Source organism: Salvelinus alpinus, chromosome 30 (genome assembly GCF_045679555.1).
Source record: "Salvelinus alpinus chromosome 30, SLU_Salpinus.1, whole genome shotgun sequence".
In the NCBI taxonomy this organism is placed as follows: Eukaryota; Metazoa; Chordata; class Actinopteri; order Salmoniformes; family Salmonidae; genus Salvelinus; species Salvelinus alpinus.
The window spans coordinates 3,784,704-3,803,555 of NC_092115.1; the positions used below are offsets into that span (position 1 = coordinate 3,784,704).

Consider the following 18,852-nt stretch of genomic DNA (forward strand, 5'->3'; position numbering starts at 1 on the left):
TAACACCAGTCCTCTCTGCACCACTAACATACCAGCTGTAGATAACACCAGTCCTCTCTGCACCACTAACATTCCAGCTGTAGGTAACACCAGTCCTCTCTGCACCACTAACATTCCAGCTGTAGGTAACACCAGTCCTCTCTGCACCACTAACATTCCAGCTGTAGGTAACACCAGTCCTCTCTGCACCACTAACATTCCAGCTGTAGGTAACACCAGTCCTCTCTGCACCACTAACATTCCAGCTGTAGGTAACACCAGTCCTCTCTGCACCACTAACATTCCAGCTGTAGGTAACACCAGTCCTCTCTGCACCACTAACATTCCAGCTGTAGGTAACACCAGTCCTCTCTGCACCACTAACATTCCAGCTGTAGATAACACCAGTCCTCTCTGCACCACTAACATACCAGCTGTAGATAACACCAGTCCTCTCTGCACCACTAACATTCCAGCTGTAGGAAACACCAGTCCTCTCTGCACCACTCACCTGGACTTTAAAAGGTTCCCCAGAGATGCGAAGAGGTTTGTCTGCTCCCGTGTTCTGAGGCCCTTCCTGGATCATCACCATCTTGACCCCGGCTCTCTCCTGCAGCTGTTTGATGGTCTCTCCTCCCTTCCCGATGACCAGGCCAGCCTTGGAGGCAGGGACCAGCATCTCCTGAACAGACATCCCGGGGCCGCCGGCGTCGTTGTGATGGAAGGCTGGAGCAGGACGACCCTTATCAACGATCTCCGACAACAGCCTCTTGGCAGCTCTGGTTGGGGACAGAAACATCTGCATGGACACGGGGACTAGGGGCCCTAAACATCTGCATGGACACTGGGACTAGGGGCCCTAAACATCTGCATGGACACTGGGACTAGGGGCCCTAAACATCTGCATGGACACTGGGACTAGGGGCCCTAAACATCTGCATGGACACTGGGACTAGGGGCCCTACAACATCTGCATGGACACTGGGACTATGGGCCCTAAACATCTGCATGGACACAGGGACTAGGGGCCCTACAACATCTGCATGGACACTGGGACTAGGGGCCCTAAACATCTGCATGGACACTGGGACTATGGGCCCTACAACATCTGCATGGACACTGGGACTATGGGCCCTAAACATCTGCATGGACACGAGGACTAGGGGCCCTACAACATCTGCATGGACACTGGGACTAGGGGCCCTAAACATCTGCATGGACACTGGGACTATGGGCCCTAAACATCTGCATAGACACTGGGACTATGGGCCCTAAACATCTGCATGGACACTGGGACTAGGGGCCCTAAACATCTGTATGGACACTGGGACTAGGGGCCCTAAACATCTGCATGGACACTGGGACTAGGGGCCCTAAACATCTGCATGGACACTGGGACTAGGGGCCCTAAACATCTGCATGGACACTGGGACTAGGGGCCCTACTACATCTGCATGGACACGGGGACTAGGGGCCCTACAACATCTGCATGGACACGGGGACTAGGGGCCCTACAACATCTGCATGGACACTGGGACTAGGGGCCCTAAACATCTGCATGGACATTGGGACTAGGGGCCCTACAACATCTGCATGGACACTGGGACTAGGGGCCCTACACATCTGCATGGACACGGGGACTAGGGGCCCTACAACATCTGCATGGACACTGGGACTAGGGGCCCTAAACATCTGCATGGACACTGGGACTAGGGGCCCTAAACATCTGCATGGACACTGGGACTATGGGCCCTAAACATCTGCATGGACACTGGGACTAGGGGCCCTACTACATCTGCATGGACACTGGGACTATGGGCCCTACACATCTGCATGGACACTGGGACTATGGGCCCTACACATCTGCATGGACACTGGGACTATGGGCCCTAAACATCTGCATGGACACTGGGACTATGGGCCCTACACATCTGCATGGACACTGGGTCTAGGGGCCCTAAACATCTGCATGGACACTGGGACTATGGGCCCTACACATCTGCATGGACACTGGGACTAGGGGCCCTAAACATCTGCATGGACACTGGGACTAGGGGCCCTAAACATCTGCATGGACACTGGGACTAGGGGCCCTACACATCTGCATGGACACTGGGACTAGGGGCCCTACTACATCTGCATGGACACTGGGACTAGGGGCCCTAAACATCTGCATGGACACTGGGACTAGGGGCCCTACAACATCTGCATGGACACTGGGACTAGGGGCCCTACAACATCTGCATGGACACTGGGACTAGGGGCCCTAAACATCTGCATGGACACTGGGACTAGGGGCCCTACTACATCTGCATGGACACTGGGACTAGGGGCCCTAAACATCTGCATGGACACTGGGACTAGGGGCCCTACAACATCTGCATGGACACTGGGACTATGGGCCCTAAACATCTGCATGGACACGGGGACTAGGGGCCCTACAACATCTGCATGGACACTGGGACTAGGGGCCCTAAACATCTGCATGGACACTGGGACTATGGGCCCTAAACATCTGCATGGACACTGGGACTATGGGCCCTAAACATCTGCATGGACACTGGGACTATGGGCCCTAAACATCTGCATGGACACTGGGACTATGGGCCCTAAACATCTGCATGGACACTGGGACTATGGGCCCTACTACATCTGCATGGACACTGGGACTAGGGGCCCTACTACATCTGCATGGACACTGGGACTATGGGCCCTAAACATCTGCATGGACACTGGGACTAGGGGCCCTACAACATCTGCATGGACACTGGGACTATGGGCCCTAAACATCTGCATGGACACGGGGACTAGGGGCCCTACAACATCTGCATGGACACTGGGACTAGGGGCCCTAAACATCTGCATGGACACTGGGACTAGGGGCCCTACTACATCTGCATGGACACTGGGACTATGGGCCCTACACATCTGCATGGACACTGGGACTATGGGCCCTACACATCTGCATGGACACTGGGACTATGGTCCCTACTACATCTGCATGGACACTGGGACTAGGGGCCCTACTACATCTGCATGGACACTGGGACTAGGGGCCCTACTACATCTGCATGGACACTGGGACTATGGGCCCTACTACATCTGCATGGACACTGGGACTATGGGCCCTAAACATCTGCATGGACACTGGGACTAGGGGCCCTAAACATCTGCATGGACACTGGGACTATGGGCCCTAAACATCTGCATGGACACTGGGACTATGGGCCCTACTACATCTGCATGGACACGGGGACTAGGGGCCCTACAACATCTGCATGGACACTGGGACTAGGGGCCCTAAACATCTGCATGGACACTGGGACTATGGGCCCTACAACATCTGCATGGACACTGGGACTATGGGCCCTAAACATCTGCATGGACACGGGGACTAGGGGCCCTACAACATCTGCATGGACACTGGGACTAGGGGCCCTACACATCTGCATGGACACTGGGACTAGGGGCCCTAAACATCTGCATGGACACTGGGACTATGGGCCCTAAACATCTGCATAGACACTGGGACTATGGGCCCTAAACATCTGCATGGACACTGGGACTAGGGGCCCTAAACATCTGTATGGACACTGGGACTAGGGGCCCTAAACATCTGTATGGACACTGGGACTAGGGGCCCTAAACATCTGCATGGACACTGGGACTAGGGGCCCTAAACATCTGCATGGACACTGGGACTAGGGGCCCTACAACATCTGCATGGACACGGGGACTAGGGGCCCTACAACATCTGCATGGACACGGGGACTAGGGGCCCTACAACATCTGCATGGACACTGGGACTAGGGGCCCTAAACATCTGCATGGACATTGGGACTAGGGGCCCTACAACATCTGCATGGACACTGGGACTAGGGGCCCTACACATCTGCATGGACACTGGGACTAGGGGCCCTAAACATCTGCATGGACACTGGGACTAGGGGCCCTAAACATCTGCATGGACACTGGGACTATGGGCCCTAAACATCTGCATGGACACTGGGACTATGGGCCCTAAACATCTGCATGGACACTGGGACTAGGGGCCCTACTACATCTGCATGGACACTGGGACTATGGGCCCTACACATCTGCATGGACACTGGGACTATGGGCCCTACACATCTGCATGGACACTGGGACTATGGGCCCTAAACATCTGCATGGACACTGGGACTATGGGCCCTACACATCTGCATGGACACTGGGTCTAGGGGCCCTAAACATCTGCATGGACACTGGGACTATGGGCCCTACACATCTGCATGGACACTGGGACTAGGGGCCCTAAACATCTGCATGGACACTGGGACTAGGGGCCCTAAACATCTGCATGGACACTGGGACTAGGGGCCCTACACATCTGCATGGACACTGGGACTAGGGGCCCTACTACATCTGCATGGACACTGGGACTAGGGGCCCTAAACATCTGCATGGACACTGGGACTAGGGGCCCTACAACATCTGCATGGACACTGGGACTAGGGGCCCTACAACATCTGCATGGACACTGGGACTAGGGGCCCTAAACATCTGCATGGACACTGGGACTAGGGGCCCTACTACATCTGCATGGACACTGGGACTAGGGGCCCTAAACATCTGCATGGACACTGGGACTAGGGGCCCTACAACATCTGCATGGACACTGGGACTATGGGCCCTAAACATCTGCATGGACACGGGGACTAGGGGCCCTACAACATCTGCATGGACACTGGGACTAGGGGCCCTAAACATCTGCATGGACACTGGGACTATGGGCCCTAAACATCTGCATGGACACTGGGACTATGGGCCCTAAACATCTGCATGGACACTGGGACTATGGGCCCTAAACATCTGCATGGACACTGGGACTATGGGCCCTAAACATCTGCATGGACACTGGGACTATGGGCCCTACTACATCTGCATGGACACTGGGACTAGGGGCCCTACTACATCTGCATGGACACTGGGACTATGGGCCCTACTACATCTGCATGGACACTGGGACTAGGGGCCCTAAACATCTGCATGGACACTGGGACTATGGGCCCTAAACATCTGCATGGACACTGGGACTAGGGGCCCTAAACATCTGCATGGACACTGGGACTATGGGCCCTAAACATCTGCATGGACACTGGGACTATGGGCCCTACTACATCTGCATGGACACTGGGACTAGGGGCCCTAAACATCTGCATGGACACTGGGACTATGGGCCCTAAACATCTGCATAGACACTGGGACTAGGGGCCCTACTACATCTGCATGAACACTGGGACTAGGGGCCCTAAACATCTGCATGGACACGGGGACTATGGGCCCTAAACATCTGCATGGACACTGGGACTAGGGGCCCTAAACATCTGCATGGACACTGGGACTAGGGGCCCTAAACATCTGCATGGACACTGGGACTAGGGGCCCTACTACATCTGCATGGACACTGGGACTAGGGGCCCTACTACATAAAGAAACAGCCGGGTAACACACATCAGGTGCTAAGACAGTCAGCTACGGTGTCTGACGAGGGACACAACTATGGCAGTGGAACTATCAACTAATGTAATGTCACCAGAGAGGGCAGGGGAGGGAGAACAGAGGTCAGAGGAGTGAGAACAGGGGGAGAACAGAGGGCAGAGGAGGGAGAACAGAGGGCAGAGGGAGAACAGAGGGCAGAGGGAGAACAGAGGGCAGAGGAGAGGGCAGAGGGAGAACAGAGGGAGAACAGAGGGCAGAGGAGGGAGAACAGAGCAGAGGGCAGAGGGGAGAGACAGAGGGCAGAGGGAGAGGGGAGAACAGGGGCAGAGGGAGACAGAGGGCAGAGGAGGGAGAACAGAGGGCAGAGGGAGAACAGAGGGAGAACAGAGGGCAGAGGAGGGAGAACAGGGGGAGAACAGAGGGCAGAGGAGGGAGAACAGAGGGCAGAGGGAGAACAGAGGGCAGAGGAGGGAGAACAGAGGGAGAACAGAGGTCAGAGGAGGGAGAACAGAGAACAGAGGAGGGAGAACAGAGGGCAGAGGGAGAACAGAGGGCAGAGGGAGAACAGAGGAGGGAGAACAGAGGGCAGAGGGAGAACAGAGGGCAGAGGGAGAACAGAGGGAGAACAGAGGAGGGAGAACAGAGGGCAGAGGGAGAACAGAGGGAGAACAGAGGAGGGAGAACAGAGGGAGAACAGAGGTCAGAGGGAGAACAGAGGTCAGAGGGAGAACAGAGGAGGGAGAACAGAGGTCAGAGGGAGAACAGAGGGCAGGAGGGAGAACAGAGGGCAGAGGAGGGAGAACAGAGGGCAGAGGAGGGAGAACAGAGGGCAGAGGAGGGAGAACAGAGGGCAGAGGAGGGAGAACAGAGGGCAGAGGAGGGAGAACAGAGGGCAGAGGAGGGAGAACAGAGGGCAGAGGAGGGAGAACAGAGGGCAGAGGAGGGAGAACAGAGGAGGGAGAACAGAGGGCAGAGGAGGGAGAACAGAGGGCAGGGGAGGGAGAACAGAGAGGCGAGACGACAGGAGAACAGAGACCAGAGGAGGGAGAACAGAGACCAGAGGAGGGAGAACAGAGAGGCGAGACGACAGGAGAACTATACGTACTGTATGGAGTCTGGGGAACCAGTCAGTGTCACCGACCTATCAGGCATACCTCCACTGTCTACAACAGAGAGATTAAGAGGACAGTTAAATGAGGGGGGTCATGAGTCTCATGACCTGGAAACACTGAGCCTTACAGGTCTGTGCAACAAACAATACCAGGTTATATGGATAAGTGGCTGCTAAATGGTATACATTATTATAGGACATAAGATCCGTATGTCTGGGGTACAGCAAACCTTACCGGGGGCGATCTGGATTTTACAGCTGGACTCCTGTTGCATCCGGGATATCTGTTCTCCTCCTCTTCCAATAACTGGGATTAGAGAAGATTTGTCAATGAACCCCCTAACGTCCATCGGCACGGTGTGTGTGTGTGTGTAAGCTCTGCTAACCGACGGGCCCCTGATGTTAAATTACATTGGGTTAAGAGGTAGGTAGATCAAACATGAGACCGAGATCATTTCACAGAAAACAAAAAAACGTTCCTTCGAGTTGTCGTGAGTTCTGAATGAGGAAAAGTAGTTAAGAGCCAACCGGAACCGTTGCTATGGATACTCAGACCCAGAGTCGAACTGGGAGCAACAGACAGAGAGGAGAACAGCTAATAGATTTACTAATGGAAGGAAATTCCAGTATTTCAGGTTTCGGGCCTTAACATTTGGCAGAAGCAAATCAGTCCACGGTAGGGCCTAAACATATCGAGCATGGGTAGGGTTTTGGGCATTAAAAACTCATGCAAGAGACGGTAGTTTGTACTTACTGAATCCAACCATTCCGTCAGGAACCTTGAACTCCTCCGACAACGATCGTGCTCCTCCACCTCCCATTCCACCACCTCCCATTCCCCCACCTCCCATTCCCATCGCTGCGGAGAACGCTGCAATGAGGAAACCAAAAGACAAAAATCAGATCGAGGACCACTGATGAAAAAACACCACGGTGTTGCTGGTAAAAATAACCATAACTGATTGGATGGAGAACAGGAAGCTAAGCTGAAAATAGGACCTCGTCCAGATGTACCGATAAGAACCCTATTCACTATGTAGTAGGGCTGGCAATGGCCAGGGACCTCACAACAAGATATTAGCGTGATATTTAGGTGCCGATACGATATGTATTGCGGTTCCATTCTGTGATTTTGATGCAATTTGATGTCCACAACTTATTGCATTCGGACCCCTTGACTTTACACATTCGGTCCCGTGTGGCTCAGTTGGTAGAGCATGGCGCTTGCAACGCCAGGGTTGTGGGTTCATTCCCCACGGGGGGGACCAGGATGAATGTGTATGAACTTTCCAATTTGTAAGTCGCTCTGGATAAGAGCGTCAGCTAAATGACTTAAATGTAAATGTAAATGTTACGTCCTTATTCTAAAATGGGATAAAACAAAATCCTCAATCTACACACAACACCCCATAATGACAAGGCAAAAAGAGGTTTAGAAATGTTGTTAATTTATAATAAAAAACAGAAATACCTAATTTACATAAGTATTCAGACCCTTTGCTATGAGACTTAAGTTGAGCTCAGGTGCATCCTGTTTCCATTGATCATCCTTGAGATGTTTCTACAACTAGATTGGAGTCCACCTGTGATAAATTCAATTGATTGGACATGATTTGGAAAGGCACACACCTGCCTATATAAGGTCCTACAGTTGACAGTGCATGTCAGAGCAAAAACCAAGTCATGAGGTCGAAGGAATTGTCCGTAGAGCTCTGAGACAGGATTGTGTCGAGGCACAGATCTGGGGAAGGGTACCAAAACATTTCTGCAGCATTGAAGGTCCCCAAGAACACAGTGGCCTCCATCATTCTTAAATGGAAGAAGTTTGGCACTACCAAGACTCTTCCTAGAGCTGGCCGACCGGCCAACATGAGCGATCGGTCGAGAAGGCCTTGGTCTGGAAGGTGACTAAGAACCCCAGTTCCATAAAGGCCTAATTTGTGGAGCGGCCAGATGGAAGCCACTCCTCAGTAAAAGCACATGACAGGCCGCTTGGAGTTTGTCATAAGGCACCTAAAGGACTCTGACCATGAGAAACAAGATTATCTGGTCTGATGAAACCAAGATTTTACACTGCTGCTACTCTGTTTATCAACTATACATAGTCACTTTAACTATACCTACATGTACATATTACCTCAATTAGCCCGACTAAAAGGTGCCCCCGCACATTGACTCTGTACCGGTACCTCCTGTATATAGCCTTGCTACTGTTTATTATTTATTTACTTATCTATTGTTTACCTTATACCTATTTTTTATACAAAAAATGCACTGTCTTGTAAGTAAGTATTTCACTGTAAGGTCTACAGCTGTTGTATTCTGCGGACATGATCAAATAAACTTTGATTTGACTTTGGCTTGAATGCCAAGTGTCACATCTGGAGGAAACCTGGCACCATCCCTACGGTGAAGAATGGTGGTGGCAGCACCATGCTGTGGGGGATGTTTTTCAGCAACAGTGACTGGGAGACTAGTCAGGATCGAGGGAAAGATGAACGGAGAAAAGTAGAGAGATCCTTGATGAAAACCTGCTCCAGAGCGCTCAGGACATCAGACTGGGGAGAAGGTTCACCTTCCAATAGGACAACGACCCTAAGCACACAGCCAAGACAACGCAGGAGTGGCTTCAGGACAAGTCTCTGAATATCCTTGAGTGGTCCAGCCAGAGCCCGGACTTGAACCCGATCGAACATCTCTGGAGAGACCTGAAAATAGCTGTGCAGCAACGCTCCCCATCCAACCTGACAGAGCTTGAGAGGATCTGCAGAGAAGAATGGGAGAAACTCCTCAAATACAGGTGTGCCAAGCTTGTAGCATCATACCCAAGAAGACTCGAGGCTGTAATCGCTGCCAAAGGTGCTTCAACAGAGTACTGAGTGAAAGGTCTGAATACTTATGTAAATGTGATATTTCCGGGGGGATAAACATTTCTAAAAACCTGTTTTTGCTTTGTCAGCGTGAGGTATTATGGGTAGATGGATTTTTTTAAATCCTGCTGCAAAAGGACAAGAGAATATGAGAACACTTGTTTTGATCAGTCATGGAATTAAGTTCTACCCAGTTTTAAAAAGAATAGTGAACAAGCTATAGGATGAAAAATGCAGGCCTTTTGGCGCAGGTACAGCCGACTAGCACTAGTTCTTTGACTCAAAGAACCAATATATTATTGTCACAAAATAATATTGCGATATTTAAATATCATTTTTTCCCCCCACATCACTACTTTAGACTAAAGCCTTTGACCCTACGGCCCAAAGTGCCAGAAGTTGCTAAGTTACAAGGTACTCTCTGAAAGACCCAAGACCCACCCAATGGTAATTGCTGCCACGCAACACATTTTGGGGACTTGTGGAATATTCTATTCAAGTGAGAGAGACTGTCATTTCTTCAAACAATCATCTTTATTCAATATCAATTATTGCAATAATGAAACCGTCGAGAGATCCTACCCTTCACAGACCATGCTGTTCCTTAATATACCCGATACCAACATGTCTCAGTCATGGCTGATTCAACCCCCCCCACCCTCCCCATATACATTAGGGGGCACCATAAGCCACGTTGGGTTCATCCTCAGGTCATCTGCCTCTGGTGCCGTCTCCTAGCTGGATAATCAGGAATACCGAGGTCTTTGTTGTGTTGCTCCTAGCGCTCTGGAGCCCGGTGACACCCACCACATCTGATCTATGGAACGCCAGCTGTAGGTTTTTAAATCACTAATCATCCCTTAAAATCAGTCGCTAGCCCAAGCTCCATAAAAAAAGACCCCTCAGCTAACTCAGACGGACTACTACGGATTACTCTATTAAATAAAACAATCATTTTCTGCATAAATATAACACAATCTTATAATCCTGCTGCCACAGACTGAATCACTAAGAAGACTTAAATGGTTAGTCTAGACAGGACCCCCTTACCTGTCCTTAATGGTTAGTCTAGACAGGACACCCTACACCTGTCCTTAATGGTTAGTCTAGACAGGACACCCCACAACTGTCCTTAATGGTTAGTCTAGACAGGACCCCCTTACCTGTCCTTAATGGTTAGTCTAGACAGGACAACCTATACCTGTCCTTAATGGTTAGTCTAGACAGGACAACCGACATAGAGATGAGGGACAACAATCGAGTCACTTAACAGGATATTATTTTTGACACTATATTCTATCCTTGACAATATCATTTTGTCGCTAGTTTGCCGCACCAGAAATCTAGCCTTTTTCCTTGTTATATATATATATATTATATAAAGCCAAAATTTCAGTTCCATGACTGGTCAAAGCTTGTTTTCTCCTGTCTCTCCCTGTGTCCCTCTGCAGCAGACACATGGTGAACAAGATGTCTGGAACATCGAATCGCAACACATATAGAATTGTGAGAATCTGAATAAGTGTCGTATCGCGGCACCCAAGTACGCGGATAATATTATACTGCGAGGTCCCTGGCTTTACAGATACTCACAGTCATTAGGTGCCACCTTCTTGGTCTCTGGTTGGTCTGTAAGCAGAAGAGGAGACTGTGGTTATAGAGATGAGAGAGAGAGAGAGTTAAAGCCCTGTCAACGGTCCGCAGAGTTGGGCTCATACTTCTGGGGGGGGGGGGGGGGAATGGCCTTTTGACATCACTTCCTGTGCAACGTGGTACAGACATAGGATTTTCTAGAAACACAACTTCGTAACTACTGTATATGAAAATGTAAAAAAAATACAGGACAAAGGCAAGGGTTCCCGGTATATGACATAGGCGACAATCCCCCTGCTAAATGCTAAACTTTCAAGCCATAGAATTAAAAGAGATCATTGCTGTAGAAAGAGGGATTTTATCCTGCCTAAAAAGGAATATAGAACTAAACCAAGTCAGGCATTTTGTGGCAAGTCTGTTAACAGCACTGAATAACAAACTTTTTATTAATTAATTCAAAGTCAGGAAATCCTTTCTAACCGGACTACATCACCCCGTTGATCGCCACTAACCGGACTACATCACCCCGTTGATCGTCACTAACCGGACTACATCACCCCGTTGACCGCCACTAACCGGACTACATCACCCCGTTGACCGTCACTAACCGGACTACATCACCCCGTTGACCGCCACTAACCGGACTACATCACCCCGTTGACCGCCACTAACCGGACTACATCACCCCGTTGACCGCCACTAACCGGACTACATCACCCCGTTGACCGCCACTAACCGGACTACATCACCCCGTTGACCGCCACTAACCGGACTACATCACCCCGTTGACCGCCACTAACCGGACTACATCACCCCGTTGACCGCCACTAACCGGACTACATCACCCCGTTGACCGTCACTAACCGGACTACATCACCCCGTTGACCGTCACTAACCGGACTACATCACCCCGTTGACCGTCACTAACCGGACTACATCACCCCGTTGACCGTCACTAACCGGACTACATCACCCCGTTGACCGTCACTAACCGGACTACATCACCCCGTTGACCGTCACTAACCGGACTACATCACCCCGTTGATCGTCACTAACCGGACTACATCACCCCGTTGATCGTCACTAACCGGACTACATCACCCCGTTGATCGTCACTAACCGGACTACATCACCCCGTTGATCGTCACTAACCGGACTACATCACCCCGTTGATCGTCACTAACCGGACTACATCACCCCGTTGATCGTCACTAACCGGACTACATCACCCCGTTGATCGTCACTAACCGGACTACATCACCCCGTTGATCGTCACTAACCGGACTACATCACCCCGTTGATCGTCACTAACCGGACTACATCACCCCGTTGATCGTCACTAACCGGACTACATCACCCCGTTGATCGTCACTAACCGGACTACATCACCCCGTTGATCGTCACTAACCGGACTACATCACCCCGTTGATCGCCACTAACCGGACTACATCACCCCGTTGATCGCCACTAACCGGACTACATCACCCCGTTGATCGTCACTAACCGGACTACATCACCCCGTTGATCGTCACTAACCGGACTACATCACCCCGTTGATCACCACTAAGTGGACTACATCACCCCGTTGATCACCACTAAGTGGACTACATCACCCCGTTGATCACCACTAAGTGGACTACATCACCCTGTTGATCGCCACTAAGTGGACTACATCACCCCGTTGATCGCCACTAAGTGGACTACATCACCCCGTTGATCACCACTAAGTGGACTACATCACCCCGTTGATCATCACTAAGTGGACTACATCACCCCGGTGATCATCACTAAGTGGACTACATCACCCCGGTGATTATCACTAAGTGGACTGTATCACCCTGTTGATCACCACTAAGTGGACTACATCACCCCGTTGATCACCACTAAGTGGACTACATCACCCCGTTGATCACCACTAAGTGGACTACATCACCCCGTTGATCACCACTAAGTGGACTACATCACCCCGTTGATCACCACTAAGTGGACTACATCACCCCGTTGATCACCACTAAGTGGACTACATCACCCTGTTGATCATCACTAAGTGGACTACATCACCCCGGTGATCACCACTAAGTGGACTACATCACCCTGTTGATCACCACTAACCGGACTACATCACCCCGTTGATCACCACTAAGTGGACTACATCACCCCGTTGATCACCACTAAGTGGACTACATCACCCTGTTGATCGCCACTAACCAGACTACATCACCCCGTTGATCATCACTAAGTGGACTACATCACCCCGTTGATCACCACTAACCAGACTACATCACCCTGTTGATCATCAGTATATATCCCACGTCCTACTATACACAATGCTTATTCTATATAAATACAGTACCATGAGGTTTAAACAACTCAGTTGGCTTAAGTGCCTAAGGAAGCAGAGCTCATCCCTTCCCTTAGGCAAACAATGTTTTTTATATGAGTATTTTATATAGTCGACTATCACAACAGCAGAGATGGGAAAACTCCACTGAACTACTTTCAATGTATGGAATCACTTCGAAGTCTCTGGATTTCGGATAAGATGGCACCGACAGACATGGCAGCTCTGCTTCTAGCTCCTAAGCAACTTTGCAGTATTTGTCTTTTTTGGTGATATTTCTTACATTATTAGCCCAGAACGTTTGTGTTATTACATACATCCGGAAATAACTTCAGGATATTAGAGAGGCTGTAACATACCAGCATTACAACTGTACGTTATTGGAACCTTTGTTCGTACCTCCCAGGGCAATTGAACCTTTCCCGGAGGCTGCTCCAAGATGCCGCCGGTGGAGAAGACGTATTCGGAGACACCATCCACCACTTCTGAATATACTAATGTTCAGTCTCTGGATAATAAAGTAGACGAACTCAGGGCGAGGATATCCTTCCAGATAGACATCAGGGACTGTCACATACTCGGTTTCACGGAAACATGGCTCTTGGGATACATGGTCCCCGTCCATACAGCCAGCTGGGTTCTCGGTACATCGCACAGAACTCTCCGGGAAGAAGGCGGGGTGTATGCTTCATGACTAACTACTATTCAACGCTGGCCAGACCAATCGGAATCCATGCTTCCAGATTGCTTTGATCATGCGGACTGGGATGTGTTCCGGGTAGCCTCTGAGAATAACATTGACGCTGACATGGACACGGTGACTGAGTTCATCAGGAAGTGTTTAGGGGATGTTGTTTCCACGGTAATCATTTAAAAAAATACCCAAAACAGAACCCGCCCGCTTTGAGGATAACACAGTGCCACCAACGCGGCCTACTACCAAGGACTGTGGGCTCTCGTTCTCCGTGGTCAACGTGAGTAAGACATTTAAGCGTGTTAACCCTCGCAAGGCTGCTGGCCCAGCCTGCAATCCTATCCGCGTCCTCAGAGCATGCGCAGACCAGCTAGCTGGTGTATTTACGGACATATTCAATCAATCCCGATCCCAGTCTGCTGTGCCCACATGCTTCAAGACGTCCACCATTGTTCCTGTACCCAAGAAAGCAAAAAAACTGAACTAAATGACTATCGCCCCGTAGCACTCACTTCCGTCATCATGAAGTGCTTGAGAGACTAGTTAAGGATCATATCACCTCTACCTTACCTGACACCCTGGAGTCACTTCAATTTGCATACCACCCCAATAGATCCATAGACGATGCAATCACCATCACACTGCACACTGCCCTATCCCATCTGGACAAGAGGAATACCTATGTAAGAATGCTGTTCATTGACTATAGCTCAGTCTTCAACACCATAGTACCCTCCAAACTCATCATTAAGCTTGAGGCCCTGGGTCTCGAGCCCACCCTGTGCAACTGGGTCCTGGACTTCCTGACGGGCCGTGCCCAGGTGGTCAAGGTAGAAACATCTCCACGTCGTTGATCCTCAACACTGGGGCCCCACAAGGGTGCGTGCTCAGCCCCCCCTTTACTTCCTGTTTACCCATGACTGAGTGATCACAAACGCCTCCAACTCAATCATCAAGATTGCAGACGACACAACAGTAGTAGTGCCAGGAAAACAACCTCTTCCTCAACAAAACGAAGCTGATCGTTGACTTCAGGAGGCTGAAGAAATGTGGCTTGTCACCTAAAACCCTGACAAACCCTTCTAGAGATGCACAACAGAGTGTCCTGTCGGGCTGTATCACCGCCTGAAACAACAATTGCACCACCCGCAACCGCAGGGGTCTCCAGAGGGTGGTGCGGTCTGGTCAACACTTCACCAGGGGCAAACTATCTGCCCTCCCGGACACCTACACCACCCGATGGAAGGCCAAAAAGATCATCAAGGACAACAACCACCCGAGCCACAGCCTGTTCACCCCGCTATCATACAGAAGTCGAGGTTAGTACAGGTGCATAAAAGCTGGGAGAGAGTGAAAAACAGCTTCTATCTCAAGGCCATCAGACTGTTAAGTAGCCATCACCCAGTAACTCAACCCTGCACCTTAGAGACTGCTGCCCTATAAACACAGACATGGAATCACTGACCACTTTAATAGTGGAACACTAGTCAATGTTTACATACATCATGTTTACATATATAAACACGATTCTAGTCAATGGCACTCATACATTTCTCATCCTAATATTTATTCATTCCATTCTTTTACATTTGTGTATTCGTGTGAATTGTTAAGATATTACTGCACAGTTTGAGCTAGGAACACAAGCATTTCGCTACACCCACAATAACGTCTGCTAAATATGTGAATGTGACCAATAGAATGATTTGATTTCTCCTTTAAAGATGAACTATGCATATTTGTGTGACAATCCTTGTCTATCAGTATATTAGTGGTTTTGTTACTTGTCACGTTTCATGATCCTGCCATGTTTGCCAGTGAACCTTGTGCGTGCGTGAAGACATTCCTACATTGTGTATGTCTTTCAGTAATAGTGTTCTCATCAAGCATTATGACTCATATATGGAAAAAGGAATAACTAACAATACTGTGTATTTTCTTAAACATAAAGGTTCCCTCTGTAGCAAAAGACCCCAAAACAGCAATAGGTACTGAACCATGTGTTTGGTTTACTTTTACACACGTATTGTCTTGACAATAGAGTCGGCAAAAGCACAATCACACAGTCTTTGATGGATCAATGAAGATATGAAATGGGGGGTAGCCTACCGTACTCACCGGCATCTTCAAGGGGTCGCTTCTGGCCTCCATAGCCAAACTCACTGCCTGAGGGCGCCGCGGATGGTACTCCGTCCCCCCCAATCTTTGCCGCAATCTGAAACACAAAAACACTCAGTTCCAGCGGAATCTTAACGTTGAGCTAGGCTCCTCGACAATACCACAACTTCTGTAGTTAACTATTTTCAATGGGTTTTCAATTTGGTTAGCTAAAACTTGCATATACTAGCGAGTTAACTCCGCGCAACTTACCGAACTACGCAGAGTTAAGAGGACAGGGGGTGCGTTATGTGGTTCATTTTACACAATCACACTCCACATAATTCAACAGCATTTTCTGACCAATACAATGGGGACTTCGAAAAGGACATATGGTTATCGTAGCTAGCTAACTTGGTTTAGAGTTTTGTTAGATTACAACCCCCTTGTAGAAAATGCTATCAACATATACAGTAGGTAGTTGATAAATTCACAGACGAACGAAATCACATTGAACCAGACAGCTAAATTTGCTAGCAATGCCTGGTTAATTAGCTGACTAAATTGAGTTAGCTACATTTCTTTGGCTTTGTTCGACACCCTACTTCCGTAGGCCGCAAATCGGGTCGTTGGCAAGTTCCCGAGCTGGAGGTTTGGGCTAGAGTTGATTGCTTGACGACTTTCAATTTCGACGCCTTCAGCTAGCGATATTCAATTATTTATCTTACCTGTCTAGCTCGCTGAAGTGCGTCTTTAAAAGCGTCGTTCATTCCTGCGCCATTTCCCGACGGCGGAGCCACGTTTGAATAGTCAGCCATATCTGTTGCAAATTGTCAAATCCGGAGAGAGAAAATGGCGGTTCTCATTGAAAATGATCCTGACGCCACATATAGAACAAGGATACAGACTTTTCTACCGGATGTATAGATGTGAAGCATCCGCTTGGCGTTTCCACTCCCAAATATGGTAGTGAGAGGAAGCCCACTGGCCGGCAGTGGCAGAAGATGGAACGAGATTGATTTTGGCCGATATTCTGCACATTTTCTCATCGATGAAACATTTGATCTCAATACAGCTTTCTGTTCCCAAAACTAGAATGTGTTATGAACAGAATGTATTAAGTTTTGTGGACTTTACCCATTGCAAAGGTTTAAAAAAATCTCGTTGTTTAGAAGGAGTGCAAAGGCGAATTTAGTTAATGCACATGCGCACTGCACAGAGGAGGTGTTCCCTAACGGAAATATGCAGATCAATGCTAGAACGCGCCAATAGGATCTCGCTAACATGTGCTTGGCTCTGCCCACCACCTTGCGTGTTCTAACCACTATGACTAATTTGTTCCCGTTGGAAACGACTGTGGCTGTGGTCTTGGTTGAGTTATATTTGCTGTCGCTGTGCGTGCTGCGACACAGCAGAAAAGGCCACACAAATCTCGCGAAATGGCTCTGTCATGCGTCCATCAAAGAAGAAGGCGGAATTAATTCTGCTTGCTGCTACTATGATATCACAGTAGAACATCTTTGATGATATCATGGCGGTCCGCAAACAAACGTTTAAAGTGCATGCCGCCACCTACTGTGCTGGAATGTACGATTAATCATCATCTACACATTTAAATACTACAATATGAATAAAATAAATCCCTACTAATTTATACCACACCCTATCCCCCAAAAAACGCTACCCCCAATATCTCTTTTCTGGTTTCCACAATAACCTTCAACCTGACATTTCTGCTTTTCACAACCCGAGTCATATTGATAACCTTACCAATAAAAAGCTATGAAGTCAACTTATCAACGTCATTATCAAAGTTTCCTTTGACACTTCACGTTCTTGAGCTAGAAGATTTCTGAACGGGTCTCGAAAAACAATAGCAGGACCAGCAGAAGTACCAGTCCGACAGTAGGTCCACTTAGTACAGGAACATCCCATGTCAGCTCCCATCGTTCCACACTTGTAGCTCCAACAATCTGTCTTAACCGCCTCTGCATACGATACATCGTGACTGATTTCATATCTGTGAACCTCTCTGCACCTGGCATCCACCAAAATGCTGCGCTGTGTTCTCCCCCACAATTACAGCACTTAACCTTCACATTGCTCCCACATTCACTGTAATCATGTTCCCCTCCATGTTTGGCACATCTTTTCTTTCCAGAATGTGCAGTGCCTCGATGGTGCCTCCCATTCTGTAACAGATGCTATAATCAAATCAAATCAAATCCCATTTTAATTGTCACATACACGTGTTTAGCAGATGTTATTGTGGGTGTGGCGAAATGCTTGTGTTTCTAGTGCCAATAGTGCAGTAATATCTAACAAGAAATATCTAACAAAACACACAATCTAAAGTAAAGGAATGGAATTAAGTATATATAAATATTTGGATGAGCAATGTCAGAGAGGCATAGACTAAGTTACAGTAGAATAGGATAGAATACAGTATATACACTACCGTTCAAAAGTTTGGGGTCACTTAGAAATGTCCTTGTTTTTGAAAGAAAAGCTACTTTTTTGTCCATTAAAATAACATCAAATTGATCAAAAATACAGTGTAGACATTGTTAATGTTGTAAATTACTATTGTAGCTGGAAATGGCAGATTTTTAATGGAATATCTACATAGGCGTACAGAGGCCCATTATCAGCAACCATCACTCCTGTGTTCCAATGGCACGTTGTG

The 18,852-nt window shown here is 48.8% G+C and overlaps 1 protein-coding gene across 3 annotated transcripts in view; it reads right to left on the minus strand.

Moving 5' to 3' along the window:
• The window catches only part of LOC139560234 (far upstream element-binding protein 1-like), a 35,306-nt gene extending 18,243 nt beyond the window's left edge, over window positions 1-17,063 (minus strand). For 2 of the 3 annotated variants that reach the window (XM_071376815.1, XM_071376814.1), the window contains exons 1-7: window positions 16,895-17,063; window positions 16,179-16,284; window positions 11,035-11,070; window positions 7,326-7,442; window positions 6,807-6,878; window positions 6,566-6,623; window positions 491-758 (exon numbers count right to left, since the gene is read on the minus strand). In XM_071376815.1, the coding sequence (XP_071232916.1) occupies window positions 491-758; window positions 6,566-6,623; window positions 6,807-6,878; window positions 7,326-7,442; window positions 11,035-11,070; window positions 16,179-16,284; window positions 16,895-16,984 (747 nt within the window). In that variant the 5' untranslated portion in view covers window positions 16,985-17,063. The remainder of the gene's footprint in view (window positions 1-490; window positions 759-6,565; window positions 6,624-6,806; window positions 6,879-7,325; window positions 7,443-11,034; window positions 11,071-16,178; window positions 16,285-16,894) is intronic. The other variant, XM_071376816.1, reaches the window with a different exon arrangement.
• Window positions 17,064-18,852: the final 1,789 nt, after the last annotated feature.